Source organism: Bombus terrestris, chromosome 11, assembly GCF_910591885.1.
Source record: "Bombus terrestris chromosome 11, iyBomTerr1.2, whole genome shotgun sequence".
NCBI lineage: Eukaryota > Metazoa > Arthropoda > Insecta > Hymenoptera > Apidae > Bombus > Bombus terrestris.
In genome coordinates, this window is record NC_063279.1 from 7,369,909 (window position 1) to 7,383,732 (window position 13,824).

The 13,824-nt window shown below is 31.4% G+C and overlaps 5 protein-coding genes across 6 annotated transcripts; 3 read left to right on the forward strand and 2 right to left on the reverse strand.

Annotated features, from left to right (window-relative positions):
- The first annotated feature begins 139 nt into the window (after positions 1-139).
- On the forward strand, positions 140-1,704 carry LOC100648647. Its single transcript, XM_012313950.3, has 5 exons — positions 140-381; positions 450-664; positions 752-824; positions 914-1,000; positions 1,140-1,704. Exons 1-5 carry the CDS (start codon positions 152-154, stop codon positions 1,333-1,335), a joined length of 801 nt encoding a protein of 266 aa, XP_012169340.2. The 5' UTR covers positions 140-151; the 3' UTR covers positions 1,336-1,704.
- On the reverse strand, positions 1,292-3,158 carry LOC100648527. Its single transcript, XM_003399058.4, has 6 exons — positions 2,748-3,158; positions 2,454-2,666; positions 2,204-2,385; positions 1,945-2,128; positions 1,698-1,869; positions 1,292-1,619 (listed from the first exon to the last, which is right to left on the reverse strand). The coding sequence occupies exons 1-6, from the start codon at positions 2,991-2,993 to the stop codon at positions 1,507-1,509; spliced, it is 1,110 nt and encodes a 369-aa protein (XP_003399106.1). The 5' UTR covers positions 2,994-3,158; the 3' UTR covers positions 1,292-1,506.
- Positions 3,159-3,864: 706 nt separating this feature from the next.
- On the reverse strand, positions 3,865-6,517 carry LOC100648291 (meiosis-specific with OB domain-containing protein). Its single transcript, XM_012313953.3, has 8 exons — positions 6,337-6,517; positions 6,091-6,222; positions 5,449-5,717; positions 5,015-5,237; positions 4,828-4,941; positions 4,549-4,708; positions 4,266-4,473; positions 3,865-4,176 (listed from the first exon to the last, which is right to left on the reverse strand). Exons 1-8 carry the CDS (start codon positions 6,455-6,457, stop codon positions 3,976-3,978), a joined length of 1,428 nt encoding a protein of 475 aa, XP_012169343.2. The 5' UTR covers positions 6,458-6,517; the 3' UTR covers positions 3,865-3,975.
- LOC100648175 (alpha-soluble NSF attachment protein) lies at positions 5,582-10,930 on the forward strand. Its single transcript, XM_003399055.4, has 6 exons — positions 5,582-5,719; positions 6,875-7,063; positions 7,587-7,783; positions 7,868-8,133; positions 8,213-8,386; positions 8,501-10,930. Exons 2-6 carry the CDS (start codon positions 6,972-6,974, stop codon positions 8,648-8,650), a joined length of 879 nt encoding a protein of 292 aa, XP_003399103.1. The 5' UTR covers positions 5,582-5,719; positions 6,875-6,971; the 3' UTR covers positions 8,651-10,930.
- A 1,094-nt stretch (positions 10,931-12,024) lies between these two features.
- On the forward strand, positions 12,025-13,603 carry LOC105666259 (zinc finger protein 706). Of its 2 annotated transcripts, none has more exons than XM_012313944.3 (3): positions 12,025-12,382; positions 12,939-13,083; positions 13,165-13,603. In XM_012313944.3, exons 2-3 carry the CDS (start codon positions 12,940-12,942, stop codon positions 13,252-13,254), a joined length of 234 nt encoding a protein of 77 aa, XP_012169334.1. In that variant the 5' UTR covers positions 12,025-12,382; position 12,939; the 3' UTR covers positions 13,255-13,603. The 2 variants fall into 2 exon arrangements, with proteins under 2 accessions (XP_012169334.1, XP_012169335.1); XM_012313945.3 differs by lacking the exon at positions 12,025-12,382 and adding an exon at positions 12,403-12,533.
- The last annotated feature ends 221 nt before the right edge of the window (positions 13,604-13,824 follow it).

Consider the following 13,824-nt stretch of genomic DNA (forward strand, 5'->3'; position numbering starts at 1 on the left):
TGTGTATTTCCCCTGCATCGATTTTGTAATTTTTCTTTCCTTCGTTCGTCACGCGGATAATAATTTCCGGCATGAAAATCCGGAGGATGTGATTAAAAAGATCATGCGGAAAGATTAATATTCTTAGTACAGCACGGATTAAAAGATAGACATGATCTCCACGAGTTGGATATTCTTCTTGGTTGTGACCATCAGCTCTAACAGTGTTCAGCAGCCGATATTCTTCAAAAATCCTTTCAAAGGACTGAATGGTATTGTTCCGAGGACTAACGCGTACAACAGAAACGAGATTAGAGCCGTTTATTATTATGATCAGACTGTGGCGGTGGTCGATCTCGGAACAAACAACGAACTACATAATTGCAACTTGATCGAAGTATAGTAAGTGTCTTCAATTAGTTTTAGAGCAATGTTTATCCATGAATAAGAAATTATATTGGTATCTTTAGTGAGCAAGAAGAGGCTAATGAGGTTTTAAGAAATCTGACGTCAACTGCAGTCCCGCAACTGGTATCCTTCGAGCAAATGACGAAGCTCATGCAACAGTGCGAGTTATTGGACAAAATCCAGCACGATACGTTATCCACTGAGATGTCCAACACTGAGAACAAAGGTAGTCATGGTGTGGGTAGCGTGTTGTCTCTTCTGTCAGGCATCTTGCCAGGTAAATTTTTATAATTATTAGTTATTTTGCATGGTATTTATAATTCACATCTGCTGAGGTAAACTTTAACGGTGTTGCCGTTGATAGGTACAAAATGGTGCGGCACCGGAGACATCGCTGAGAACTATCACGATTTAGGTCATGAAGCTCAAATTGATAGGTCAGTGCAAATATATTATAGTTATCAGAGCTACGAAAAGATTACGGTTGATTAAACGACAAAGATTTTAACATATTTTATTTTTCTAGATGTTGTCGCAGTCATGATCTTTGCCCTGTAAAAATTCGAGCTCAACAAACGCGATACAATCTCACCAATTATTCTATATATACCAAGTAAGAAAATATTATAAGTTTTCATTCATGTATTCGTATAATTGTTTTGTGTAATAATAATCGTATACTAATCGTTACAATTCGTAGAACTGTTTATGATTATCGGTGCTTGACATGAATTTTGTTCTTACCTTTGTAGATCGCACTGTGTGTGTGATGAGGCGCTGTACCATTGTTTAAAAGCTACGACGAATCCGACAGCGCAAGTAATGGGTCGTATATACTTTAATGTAATAAAAGTACCTTGCATCGAGGATGTATCGGAGGATACTTTGGAAAAACATACATCGATAAGAATAGGACGGCGATTTATTCCTGTTAAAATGAGTTATTAAAACGAATGCAGCATTGCAAAGTGTTACCAACAATTTTCATATTTTTATACCGTCGCTAATATAAAGCGTGAAATTGGGAAGGAAGATTTACTGTTGTATAAATATTATACATATGTAAATATGGTAATTATAAAGCTTACGCGATTCCCGCTCGATTAGTTGAATCAGTACCTATTGATACTGCTGAGTTGTAGATAAAATTGCTTGTTTCAAGAATGACAATCGGGGAACGATGTTTTGTATCATTCTCTTAATGTCAGAAGAATTGTGATTATAAAGATTACCTGTAAAAAGTATTTATTTTTGTCTGTATTTACAAAATTATTATCTTTATAATGTAACAATAAAGTATTTCTTATTACCTATTAACCATAATGTTTCTTTTCTGATATGTATATATTGGCATGAAAGCAATCTATTGATCAATATCTCTAAATCTGATTGGGAATATTTTGGATTTTCTAATAGAAATTTTGCCAATTGTCCGGATGTCTCTTGCACAGTATTGGCCAATATTCTTATACATGCTGTAATCTAAAATAAAGAAGAATTTTAATATCATAAGTCAAGTATAAATATATGTTAATATTAATGAAGTCGTGTGCTCACAAGTGAAAAGTTGTTTGTATTATTTTGATACAAATAATCCACTATCAAAGGTACTACATTATATAAAGAGGAGTTACAAGATTGTTGTGAAGATAATAATGCTAGCAACCAAATAAGGTATGGATCTTCAAATGAAAGAGTTCTTTTTATAGTAGCATTAGCAAGTTCAATCATCTCATTATCTCTAAAAGCATTTGTACAATTAGTGAAATATTTTTAAATAGTTTCAAAATAATTAAGTAAAAAGAATAGCTATTACTGGATGTATTTAAAACCAATATGCACATAATGCATGGCTGTATAGGCTACTGAAGGCACGATCATATTATCACAGTTATGCATCAGGGATATAATATATTTTAAGCAATCTTGGGCATGGAAAATTTCAAATGCTTGATTGCTTCCCGAAATCAGATTTCCCATCGTCCATATACAAACTTCCTAATGAGAAAATATATCATTAACTTTATCATTATACGTGATAGCATTATGATCATTTTATAACTTACCAATAGAGGATAGTTTAAAGTATCTAATTTTGTAACAAGATATGGTCCAATGTTTTTGGTTAATGCAGTACATGCCTTAGTATTTCCAAGTGCTATATTACAAGAACAGCTTGCAGCACATAACTGCAATGCATTATTATTACTAGATAAATCACGTACCAAGGCAAATAAGATATTGTTCACTTTTAAAAAAGAATTAACATTGTCCTCGCTCTAATAAAGAATGAAAAGTCATGTTAATATACTTGTTAACTACAATGCATTTGATATATTATATGTAATGTAAATTATAACCTGAATGAGAGCGTTTTGGAGTTGACTATACTCTTCGATAGATAATGTTCTCTTTTTAAGAGCTTTTGCCTTTTCAACGACGAACTCTGTTGTAAATGACGAATTTGTCATAAGGTTTCCTAAAGCTACACGATTTTTGTTCCATGTTTCTATACGATTTTTCCCCCTTTCCGTGTGAACCAATTCTCTCACATTTTTCCTAATAACCTCAACAGTATCTTCTTTAGTTGATTCTTCTATCTCCATCTTCTTTATAATTATTTGAATAACTATAAAAAATTATGTGAACAATAATTATAAAAATTAATTTACAGAGAATCGGTTTTCACAGTGGTGCCTCATTGTACGGTGTTTACAAAGTGTTGATATTTAAATGTGACCAATCAGAAGATTGCAATCAGCTGATCGAAGTTATATATATATATATGTCGGAGATGAAAGGACATCGGGGCCTTTCTTTTGGAATGTTTGGGAAGGTCCTCAATACTTTACTCCAGACTTTTTATTATAACTGTATTTAAATAATAAAACTGAGAAATAGTTGTTTATGATTTAATCAAAGTATGGGTGCCCGAGATTTATGACAGTGGGCTTGGGCTCGAAGTAACATAACGAGTCGCTGAACGTAACCACGAACACGGGAGGGATCTAACAGTGTATCTAACAGAGGTATGGAGTAAATAAATAGCTTTCCTTAAAAACAAAGATTGACCCAAAGAGTACAGAGAGGTACGGAGAGGAGTATGTAAGGGCAGTTCCATTTGGACTTTTAGTCAGATAAGTTCTACTTGTACTGGGGACACGAAGTACGTTGAGACACACCCGAATCGTGGATCGGTAGGTTGAGTTCGACTTAGGCTGTAGCAGAAATTGCATTCGTCATCCTGTTGACCGTGGATTCGTTATCGAACCTAAATTCATTGTCATCAACATCTCGATTATCTTATCATCGCTATTACTTGTTAAACTTTGTAGTAATTACATTTGTATCACGCCCCTACCTCTAATGATAACCCAACATATATAACAAAATGTGTAGTTTCATTCATTATTCCTTTTAAAAATCCTCCAATTGTTTCACAATACGACTCGAAAACATAAAGTTATGTTTGGAATGTTTATAGATAATGCAATTATTAAAAAAATTATAAATGACTAATGTCAATTCTATTTCATAATATTTAAGAATGATGCTTTATTGATATTTGAGAATGTTAAAGAATGAAGTTTAAAAGTCGTTCGAGACAAGGTCGTCAACCAGCCCAGTATCTTCATCCTCATCTTCGTCTTCTTGAATTCGATAAATCGATAGAATATTATATATAGCATTCGGAAACGTGGCTGCAGGACCAAGTACGTGCAAACGTACGTCACACTTTTCCAGTGTATATTTCCACTTTAATTCGGTACGTTGAGGAAGTATCATTCCCTAAAAGGATTTATAAAAGGATAGTTATATTGAAATCTAATTATCGTATAATAATATAATTTTATAATTTTAAATATAATTTAAAAAACCTGAAACTCATTAGCTGTGCAACCAAGAACACGTTCAGCCGCATCTCCGGACAATCGACAACCAATAAGATAACCTGTGTTGTCTCTTAAATTGACTTTTAAATTGAGGCTTATCGTGTTTAGAGGCACGCGAGTTCCATTGCCTGATGGACATTCGAGATTCATACACGAATCCCGATTATCATCAATGACTTTCTTACATAAGGCGCTAAGAAAGACGAGGAATTGTAAAGCTACTATGTTAAAAAATATTGATTATTGAGGAAAAAGAAAATAAATTAACCATCTAATCGATAGTATTCCAGGGCTTAAGGTCTCCACATTTATATCCATTACATATGCCTTTAAAATCGTAGCAAATTGAATCCTTTCTCCTTGTTTCGGATTTTTATTCAGTTTTTCAGAAATTTCTCTTATGGTCATTACATTTGTAATTGTATCAGCTGTGGAAATGGATTTTGGGTAATATTAATTCAAGCTTTGTATACAATTACAAGTACATGAAACGATACAAATCACATGTAAATGAACAAATTTATAGGATGTGAATAACTGCTCTTACGATTTGGTGTCGCGAAATTTCCAGACATAATATCATTATCATAACACTGCACCGTGTTTCTTATGGCTGTGCATTGCGGTATATCAGGATTCTCGGTGATCATTGTTTTTCTAGCTGTGAATATACATACATATAGATGATATCATATGGAAACTTTCTTTGTTACTTTAACTTTTTGAATTACAACCTATAGATAACAGAGTTTTTTTCTTGAAATTATCGTACGCGATACGAGCATCCACGAGGAGAAGTACAATACGTTTTGGTTCCCATAACGCAGCTCTCTCGATCCATTCATTTTCCCAAAGTACTAAGGACGCTACTTTGTCTGTTGATCCGTCTACTGCCTCAAAGTTACGAAACTTAATACTCTTTCCGTCGCGTGTTATTGCGTTTCGAATATCACTGACCTATCAAACATGGAATTTACATTATCTTTCAATTAAGAAAATAATATAGAAATTTAAATCTCAAAATATATTTTCTATCTCGAATATTAGAATTAAATATATTTGTATTGCAAAAATTATGCAAAGGAAAGGAAATTTCTTTGTGGCAGATATAAATATAAAATGAGAATTTCATCGATATCCTCCGATGATTTCTAAATTTAAAGCATACAAAAGTAACAGCTACTAAGGTGTCGACATATTGATCGCGTAGCGCTTCCAAGTTTTCAAAAATGCTTTTCAGAGTTCGCAGGCCAGTCAGCTTCTTAATCGGGAGCATCAGCAGAGGTTCATATTCTGCGCGTGTTGGTGCGTCATGAATTTGCACTAGCGAGTTGCCCTCGTTCACCGTTAGACTGCACGAGCTGGACACCCACGGTACAAACGCCTCGTTCCTGTCCTCTGAACGCCGCTCCAACACTTTTGGATTTATAACTTCCACTGTAAGTTAGATTTAAATATGTATAACTTAATTGAATATACATAAATTGACTAACTAAAAAAAAGAGAGTGGTCGAAGATTATAAAAATAGAAATAGATAGGGGAGAAAACAGTTATTTTATGGCATAAGGATTTATTTAGCTCAAATTTGAATTCAAACTCAAATATTCAAAATTAGATTCAAATTCGAATATTTAAACTTAAAAGATTCAAATATCCTTTACATTCAAATTCAAATATTCAAATTCAAGTTCAAGTACAAATACAAGATAAATGCAAATTCAAGCACAAATACAAGCTCAAGCTCAAGCAAAATTTCATATACAAATGTTGTGTAAATAATGTATTATTAATTATTAATTCTTCACAAACCTACGCTCCCAATATGAAAAGTGGAAGTTAATCTTCTAATAAATAGGGTACTGCCCCATACAGTTACATTTATAGAATCTTCTTTTGAATCGCGTAACGTAAACGTCCATACGCCTCGATCACCGTTGTTAACTAAAATTAAAATTTTTTTAATCTATTCATACATAAATCGCAAAAGTATTCTCCACGCAAATTTGTTGAGTTTGTTTTTCTAAACTCAATTTAAATAAAAAATAAAATTCATACATCTCGTACGTGTAGCATCGATCGTTTTCATGTTAAAACTGTTTACAATTATGCCGATTACAAACGCATTTTGCATTCCAGGACGCAAAGATTTTAATGCATGTTTACACACGCCCGACATTGTTGATGTTTTTAATTGTGATAATAATCTTTAACTTTATTAAATTGAAATCTTTCTTTGTCCTTAACACTTTGCTTCTAAAACAAACGTAAAATAATTTTTGGCGCTGTTGTTACCAACTATATTTAAATTCAAAATATCAATTAATTGAAAATCGAATCTAACCCAATCATTATCTACTTAATCTAGTTATTTATCTCTCTAGTGTATAATTATCTATTTTAGAAGACAGAATACTTTTTATTAGAATTATTAACATAAATTATAATATTTAAATATTATTTATTAGAAGAAAATTAGCCAATTACAACAAGGCAGATTTCGAAACATCATTATGAACTAGGCTTAAAATAGATTATGTTCGAACGTTGGCAATCCTGTTGGCGATGATACTTGATTCACTTTCATTGACTTTAGTGACGTCGAATCGGCAGAGTGGGAGGTGATTTTTCCTGCGAAGTTCATGATTTAAGACATTTTCGAAACTGTTACGTGTCAGGATTCATCGAAAACCATGGCTGACAACGAACAGAAAGCGTTACAATTAATAGCCGAGGCCGAGAAGAAGCTAGCATCTTCCAAGAGCTTCCTGGGTTCTCTATTTGGGTACGTTTACTACATCGATTTACTTGAACTCGTCCGCCACTAAATTTCCAATCTCGATTCGCATTATTTATTTACTTCGATTTACAATAAAGATGAACATTATGCCTTTCTTTTTTACAAAAACATTGTTCTTTTATGATACATTTCTTTCGATCGTTCAATAAATCGTTCATTTCTATGCATTTGCATGTGTACATCTCTATGCGTAGCAATTTCACTGCCGATATAGTATGTCAAAACTAAATTATGGTGCAGCATAAGAAATATCAAAATCATGAAAGCATGTAATTTTTGTATATTGTTTTACTCTGATGTATGTATTTTCTTTATTTTTATCTTTTATTTTATTTTTTATTGTTTTTGTACTTTTAATATGTAACAATATTTGTTACTAGATGACTCATGATGCAATAATTATGTCTTGTATACAAGGTGAAATCGAGTAATTTTGAGATACAAATAAATTTTGTTGATATTAAATTTTAATTGTTGAGACGTTTACAAACGTTTATTCTCATTATAGTGGATCATCAAAGGTTGAAGAAGCTGTAGAATGTTACCAACGTGCTGCAAACTTGTTCAAGATGGCAAAGAATTGGAGTTCAGCAGGGAGTACATTCTATGAAGCAGCAGAATTGCATGCCAAGGCCGGTAGTCGTCATGATGCAGCTACCAATTATGTAGATGCTGCTAATTCTTTCAAGAAATCTGATATAAATGGTACAGTGATAATAACTTTCAACGCTTGCATTTGTAACCAAGGAGTATGAAATCCAATAATAAATTGATTGCATATATTTATAGAGGCAATTAGTTGCCTGTTAAAGGCTATTGAAATTTACACCGATATGGGTCGATTCACAATGGCAGCCAAACATCATCAAAGTATAGCTGAGATGTATGAAAGCGAAGCCATGGATCTTGAGAGAGCAGTTCATCATTATGAGCAAGCTGCTGACTACTTTCGTGGAGAGGAGAGCAATTCCTCTGCCAATAAATGTCTTTTGAAAGTTGCACAGTATGCTGCTCAGCTTGAAAATTATGAAAAGGCTATACAAATTTATGAACAGGTAATGTTCCTTTAATAATAATCGAAATTGTGATTAAAAAAGAAGGGATTATAAAGCTTTGTTTTATTTTATTCTACAGGTTGCATCTGCATCTTTAGAAAGTTCTCTGTTGAAATACAGCGCTAAGGAATACTTTTTCCGGGCGGCGCTGTGTCACTTGTGCGTTGATACATTGAACGCGCAACACGCGATTGAACGTTATCAGGAACAATATCCTGCATTCCAGGATTCTAGAGAGTACAAATTGATAAAGGTACGAAATATATTTTGTTATTTATACTCTGTTAAATAAATATAAAATCTTCCTTGTTTAAAAGAAACTCGATATTATACTCTGATATGGTAGATGTTTTAATCTTTATTTCAGACACTAATAGAACACATCGAGGACGAAAACCTCGAAGGTTTTACAGAAGCGGTAAAGGAATACGATTCGATTTCGCGATTGGATCAATGGTACACGACAGTATTATTACGTATTAAAAAGCAAGTTGACGTTAATCCAAATCTACGCTGATCGGTTGTTCCTACTTTACGCTATTTCCTGTCGATGATATTATTAATCTAACTCTATATGTATTCTTTTTTAAATCATATCCTGCTTTCAGTGGAACTTGTAAAGTAGTTTCGTTTTTATATCCAAATATATTTTTCATAACATCTCCTTGCTCTCTTGGCAACTGTTACATGTTTCATCACTTAAGTTATCACGTTACTAATAGAATCTTGTCATGAAAAGAGTATAAACGAAAAAGACAAAGTGAACTTCAAATATTCTATGGACATTAATAGTTCATTTACGATGCCGATATACAAGGCATACAATTAAATATATAAATACATAGTATCGGAACTTTGTTGGCATTATCATACCTATAAATACATAAATAGCTTGCCAAAAAGCTACAGCTTGTACAACTTCATTTTACCGCCTGCGATTGCGATGAATTGAAAAAAACAATTGTTTTCCATGAGTTTAGTCGTTTTAGTAGAACAATGTGGTGCAGTTTTATATGTATATGATATTTTTGAGCGGTTATTGATATTTATTATTAGTAATTTGGAATAATTATTAACAGTAACAAATAAGATTTTGTAGTTAATAAAAAAAAGTTGTAGTTTATGTTTCACCTGGAATTGTTAAAACAAAACGATAGATTGTCAGTTGTTATCTTTACACTGCCAGAGTGTCAGAATAATGAATATGGTATGCATATTATCTTCTTATGGATTTAATGTATTTTACGTTAGTATCAAATTTTCTTTTTTTTTTCTTAAACCTTGATTTTTACAGAATTTTATTTAATCTGAAACTTTAAGTGTATGTATATAGTATGGTTATGATATTTTAATAATTTCTAAAATGGATGGAACATATAATTCATAATGTTGGAAAATGATCGTGACATGCATTTAAGTGTAAATATAGTTGTTTCTTCTCTTTTTCTTCTTTTCTTCTTTTTTGGTTAAGATCGATATTTGTTGGTACTTTCTTATCGTTGAAAACTGATTTTGTCAATGTATATTTGTACTTAGAGATATGTAGATTCAAAATAGTTGGTACTAGTGATTAAAAAAAGCGATTATCATTGTAAAAATTTTTAATTTATTTCACCGTTAATTTATTGTTATTTAATCAATTGTACGCCGGGAATTTACTACAGCATTTCATATTTAAAACAAGTTACATTGTTTGAATACATTTATCAGATACACATATACATATATAAATATTCTATTGTTAAGTAGGAATAGAAAATAAATACTTCTGCATGCACAGAAAGTAACGAAGTGTGCATTTCATAAGCATTACTAAAAAAAGAAATGTAACTTTCGATGCACGTAATTAATGCTACATTATCTTTTTCGAATTGTATAAGAAAATTCGTTGAATAAAAAAAAATTTATTTATTCTTTGTACACATTTATCTATCTATCTATATATATATTAGTTAAACAATTGTAATTATTAATCGATAGGTAATGAATAACTTATTCATATAATCAGTGCTTGTTTCTCTAAAATCTGAGAGCTAATTAATGGCGCCCAGATTTTCTATTATAGTCTACATATTGTAATATTAAACTGCGTATATCAGATGCGTTCTTTTGAAAACTCTAAAAGTAAATACAACTAAACTTAAGCAAGTCATTTCATCCAATGTGTTCGTAAAAAATTTATAAAATTTAATTACAGCTGTGCGTGATTGACACGGTGATGAGAAAAAGTATGTTTATGCGTTCTTTGTCTTTTTGTTCGCGAAATATCATTAAAAATTTACTTCGTTACTTTAGTTAATTTACTTAAGTCGTATAGTGGAAAGAATTAGCGTGCACGTATGTATGGTGTGAGTACTCTGGATACGTATACCTCTCTTGAAAAAAACAGAAATTAAATTTTTGTCGTGCATGTAGAGATTTATTTATATATACATATACGTACGTCCGTTATTGTATATTTAGTTTATGTATTGATGATTAAAATGGAATTATGTTACGATAATCGAAGCTCTTCTCGTAATTTGATTTACATTATTGCGTTTGTAAACTGATGACCGCAATGTTACAGACCTAATAACAATTATATTAACAGCACCACATGATAGAAGTTTTTAGTGGCAATATTAACATGCTTGAGAAGTTATAACCCCGTAACAAATAATAAAAAAACGATATGATACCCCACAAAAAAAATATTTAGTAATCAAATACCATTTTATAAAGTGTCTTAAACAATATTCCATAAAATGATCGAACATTATATGCAACTTTAACGGCAGGCGGAATGTTAGTAAAATAGACAATATAATAGCGTTCTATATGTCATTCAGAAAATTCCACGAAATTAATTGTTCGAAGCATGTGTAGATTTCTTTTTATATAAAAATTTGCAAAATGCGTAGCGAATATCAGTGAGTAAATAAAGTTGTAGTTTGTCTTCATATTGTATTACATATAGTTGATCGCATACTACGATAGATTTACTTTGTAAATAAAAATAATTGAATACAAATTCGTAGTTGCTGTCTGTATCATGAATCGTTGTATCTTCACTTTATAAGTTACAATAAAACAAATTAAAAGTACTGAAGTTCCTTTTGAAAACGAAATTTAATAATTAAAGTCGGATATTAAATAGAACATATAGTGACTCGTAAAAGTACATATTTGAATATTTATTATAAAAGACTTAGATGTATGTATATTGTATGTGTTATGTAAAACATTTCGAAATTAACATTTAACATAAAACATTTTAAATGTGTATATATATTCTATATGTTATAAAAAACAGTTTGAAATTTCATTACTACGATAAGATATGATTGTTATAATTATACATATTGGTCAAATTTCAAAACAATCTGAAATTATAGTTTTTATATACATTTTCAAATTAATTTCAAATTTGACCAATATGATGATGATAGCGAAGTCACTGTTACTAATACATATTCAAAATATTTCATATAAGACACATGATATATTCATAAAATATTAATACAAGTATTCAAATATTTTCGAGAACAAATGTAGTAGCCCTTAAAATGTTTAGCACGTAATACGATTGATTTTTATGAAAATTCATATTCTAAACAAATATTTTCAAAATATTTCAAACCTTAATAATAACTACCAAAAATTAATTGGAAAATAGGTTTTAAAATCAGAAGAGCATAGCAACTTACTATGATTTGAAAATTATAATAACCTTCAAAAATGTGACGAAAATTTCAACCAATAGAAAGCAAGTATCATAGGAAGCTAGCATTCTCATTGGAAGAAAATATTTCGACATAATATGCACACATATATCTCGCGTGTCAAGAATGCGGTCACTGAACTTGTAGGCTTTAATATTTAAATATCGATTAAAAACAATTTCAACCTCAAGGTGTATTCTGAGCAATCGAATGAAAAGCTAAATAAAGAAAACTCCGATCGTACTCATACCAACTCTCAAATATTTAATTTCAATTTTATTTTTTTTTCTTCGTTTTGCACACAATTCTTGTTTGAAAGGCAGTACTTCACGTGCGGATGTTCGAAGATTGCTCATCCCAACAGATGTGTTCCAAGCATAGTTCTTGACTTCTCGGTTTTCATTGCAAATTTTTCCTCTGGTCAGCCTCGATTCTACAACAAAACACGGAAACAAAATTACTGTTTCTGTTACGGATAATCGAGCCCCGGATCATCGAATTAGCAAGAGTATCTTGCTTATAAATACACGTTCATCCTCGGACAGGTGAGCGATCTACTTTTCGCAACACCATTCCATCGAAAATTTCATCTTCTTTAGTTGTTGTAAATTTCTCCGCAAATTTAACCTATGCATTTCGTATTGCTATTTTTTCCCTTGGGATACGCTTGATTACGCGAATTAGATCACATCGCAGGTAATCTTTGGCACATCAGTCACCTATTTTATAGGTTGGGTATATATCGGAGTAATCTCGATGAAGAGAAAGTATGTTATAATGATCTATTAAAGAGAAAGGATCGAAGACTGTACAGTTGAGCTAAGATGCACGATATCCACGTTTTTTTATGGAGTTCATTGCAGCCAGGAGTTTATATGAACCTTATTTTCCATTATCATTGAACACCTTATGTGCTCGTTTTGATTAAAGATATCTAACAAAATTGATAGCGAAATCTTTAATTTTGTGGAATTTAAGACCCATCTCATGCGTTCAGGGATTTAACAAATGATCATTTCGGTGTAAATTTTAATGTAATGTTTGTAGATTTGGAAGTATGGACACATTTGCGATAATATAACAATTATAACATTATTTCAGAATGGCTCGTGGACAACAAAAGATTCAGTCACAAGCTAAGGCAGCCGAGAAGGCTGCAAAAGTGAAAAAGCAACAAGGACATAGTGCTAATGAACAAAAAAAGGCTGCACAAAAAGCTTTAGTACATGTGTGCATAGTTTGTAAGGTTAGTATGTTATCTATTTTTAATAACCTATATTATAGACTTTAGTGTATTTAAAATTAAAAAATAACAATCTGTTTGTAGGCACAAATGCCAGATCCAAAGACATACAAACAACACTTTGAAAACAAACATCCTAAGAATGACTTACCAGAAGACTTAAAGAATATATGAGAGTGAGATGTCGCGTAAGGATACAGGTTGGGATGGAGCAAGAGCAACAAAAAAATTACTACAAATGACAAAGTGATATAGTTCGACATTCAACTAATCATTAAATAGTCTCATACAAAAAAATAAATTAAACCTTGTTAGTGTTTAAAATGAACTATTGCACAGTTAACAATTGAATTTTTGTGCACAGCCCAAAATTGTACCATAATTGGTATTCACATGCAAAACTAAATTTTCTAGCTTTTTTTCAATGGTATTCAGTAATGTTCATCAGACACGTGATTGCTAAATTTTCACTTGATTGAAACATGTATATTGCTAATAAATAAAGTTAATCGATTTAGCAGAATGATTACGAATATTCATGCATACTTTAATGTTACAAGCAGTGAAAGATTATTTGTTGCATTAGCTTCTTTAACTTAAAAAAAAATTAACGTCTATGTCTTGCATTCAGAATAGAATAGAATCAAATAATTAAATGTAAAAGGGAAGATTTTATCTGCGAGGAACAAGAAACTGCCATTTTACAGTGTTTCTGCCAATTAGTCTACCAATAAAAGTATTGTA

Coding starts and splice junctions, on each gene's coding strand:
- LOC100648647 (XM_012313950.3), top strand. CDS start 152: ATGATCTCCACGAGTTGGATATTCTTCTTGGTTGTGACCATCAGCTCT. Junction 665..751: donor TCTGTCAGGCATCTTGCCAG/GTAAATTTTTAT, acceptor TGCCGTTGATAG/GTACAAAATGGTGCGGCACC. Junction 1,001..1,139: donor AATTATTCTATATATACCAA/GTAAGAAAATAT, acceptor TTACCTTTGTAG/ATCGCACTGTGTGTGTGATG.
- LOC105666259 (XM_012313944.3), top strand. CDS start 12,940: ATGGCTCGTGGACAACAAAAGATTCAGTCACAAGCTAAGGCAGCCGAG. Junction 13,084..13,164: donor ATGTGTGCATAGTTTGTAAG/GTTAGTATGTTA, acceptor ATCTGTTTGTAG/GCACAAATGCCAGATCCAAA.
- LOC100648291 (XM_012313953.3), bottom strand. CDS start 6,457: ATGTCGGGCGTGTGTAAACATGCATTAAAATCTTTGCGTCCTGGAATG. Junction 6,223..6,336: donor CGATGCTACACGTACGAGAT/GTATGAATTTTA, acceptor TTTTAATTTTAG/TTAACAACGGTGATCGAGGC. Junction 4,709..4,827: donor AAATTTCGCGACACCAAATC/GTAAGAGCAGTT, acceptor CCATTTCCACAG/CTGATACAATTACAAATGTA.
- LOC100648175 (XM_003399055.4), top strand. CDS start 6,972: ATGGCTGACAACGAACAGAAAGCGTTACAATTAATAGCCGAGGCCGAG. Junction 8,134..8,212: donor CTATACAAATTTATGAACAG/GTAATGTTCCTT, acceptor TTTATTCTACAG/GTTGCATCTGCATCTTTAGA. Junction 8,387..8,500: donor GAGAGTACAAATTGATAAAG/GTACGAAATATA, acceptor TCTTTATTTCAG/ACACTAATAGAACACATCGA.
- LOC100648527 (XM_003399058.4), bottom strand. CDS start 2,993: ATGGAGATAGAAGAATCAACTAAAGAAGATACTGTTGAGGTTATTAGG. Junction 2,667..2,747: donor TCCAAAACGCTCTCATTCAG/GTTATAATTTAC, acceptor ATTCTTTATTAG/AGCGAGGACAATGTTAATTC. Junction 1,870..1,944: donor ATACAAACAACTTTTCACTT/GTGAGCACACGA, acceptor TCTTTATTTTAG/ATTACAGCATGTATAAGAAT.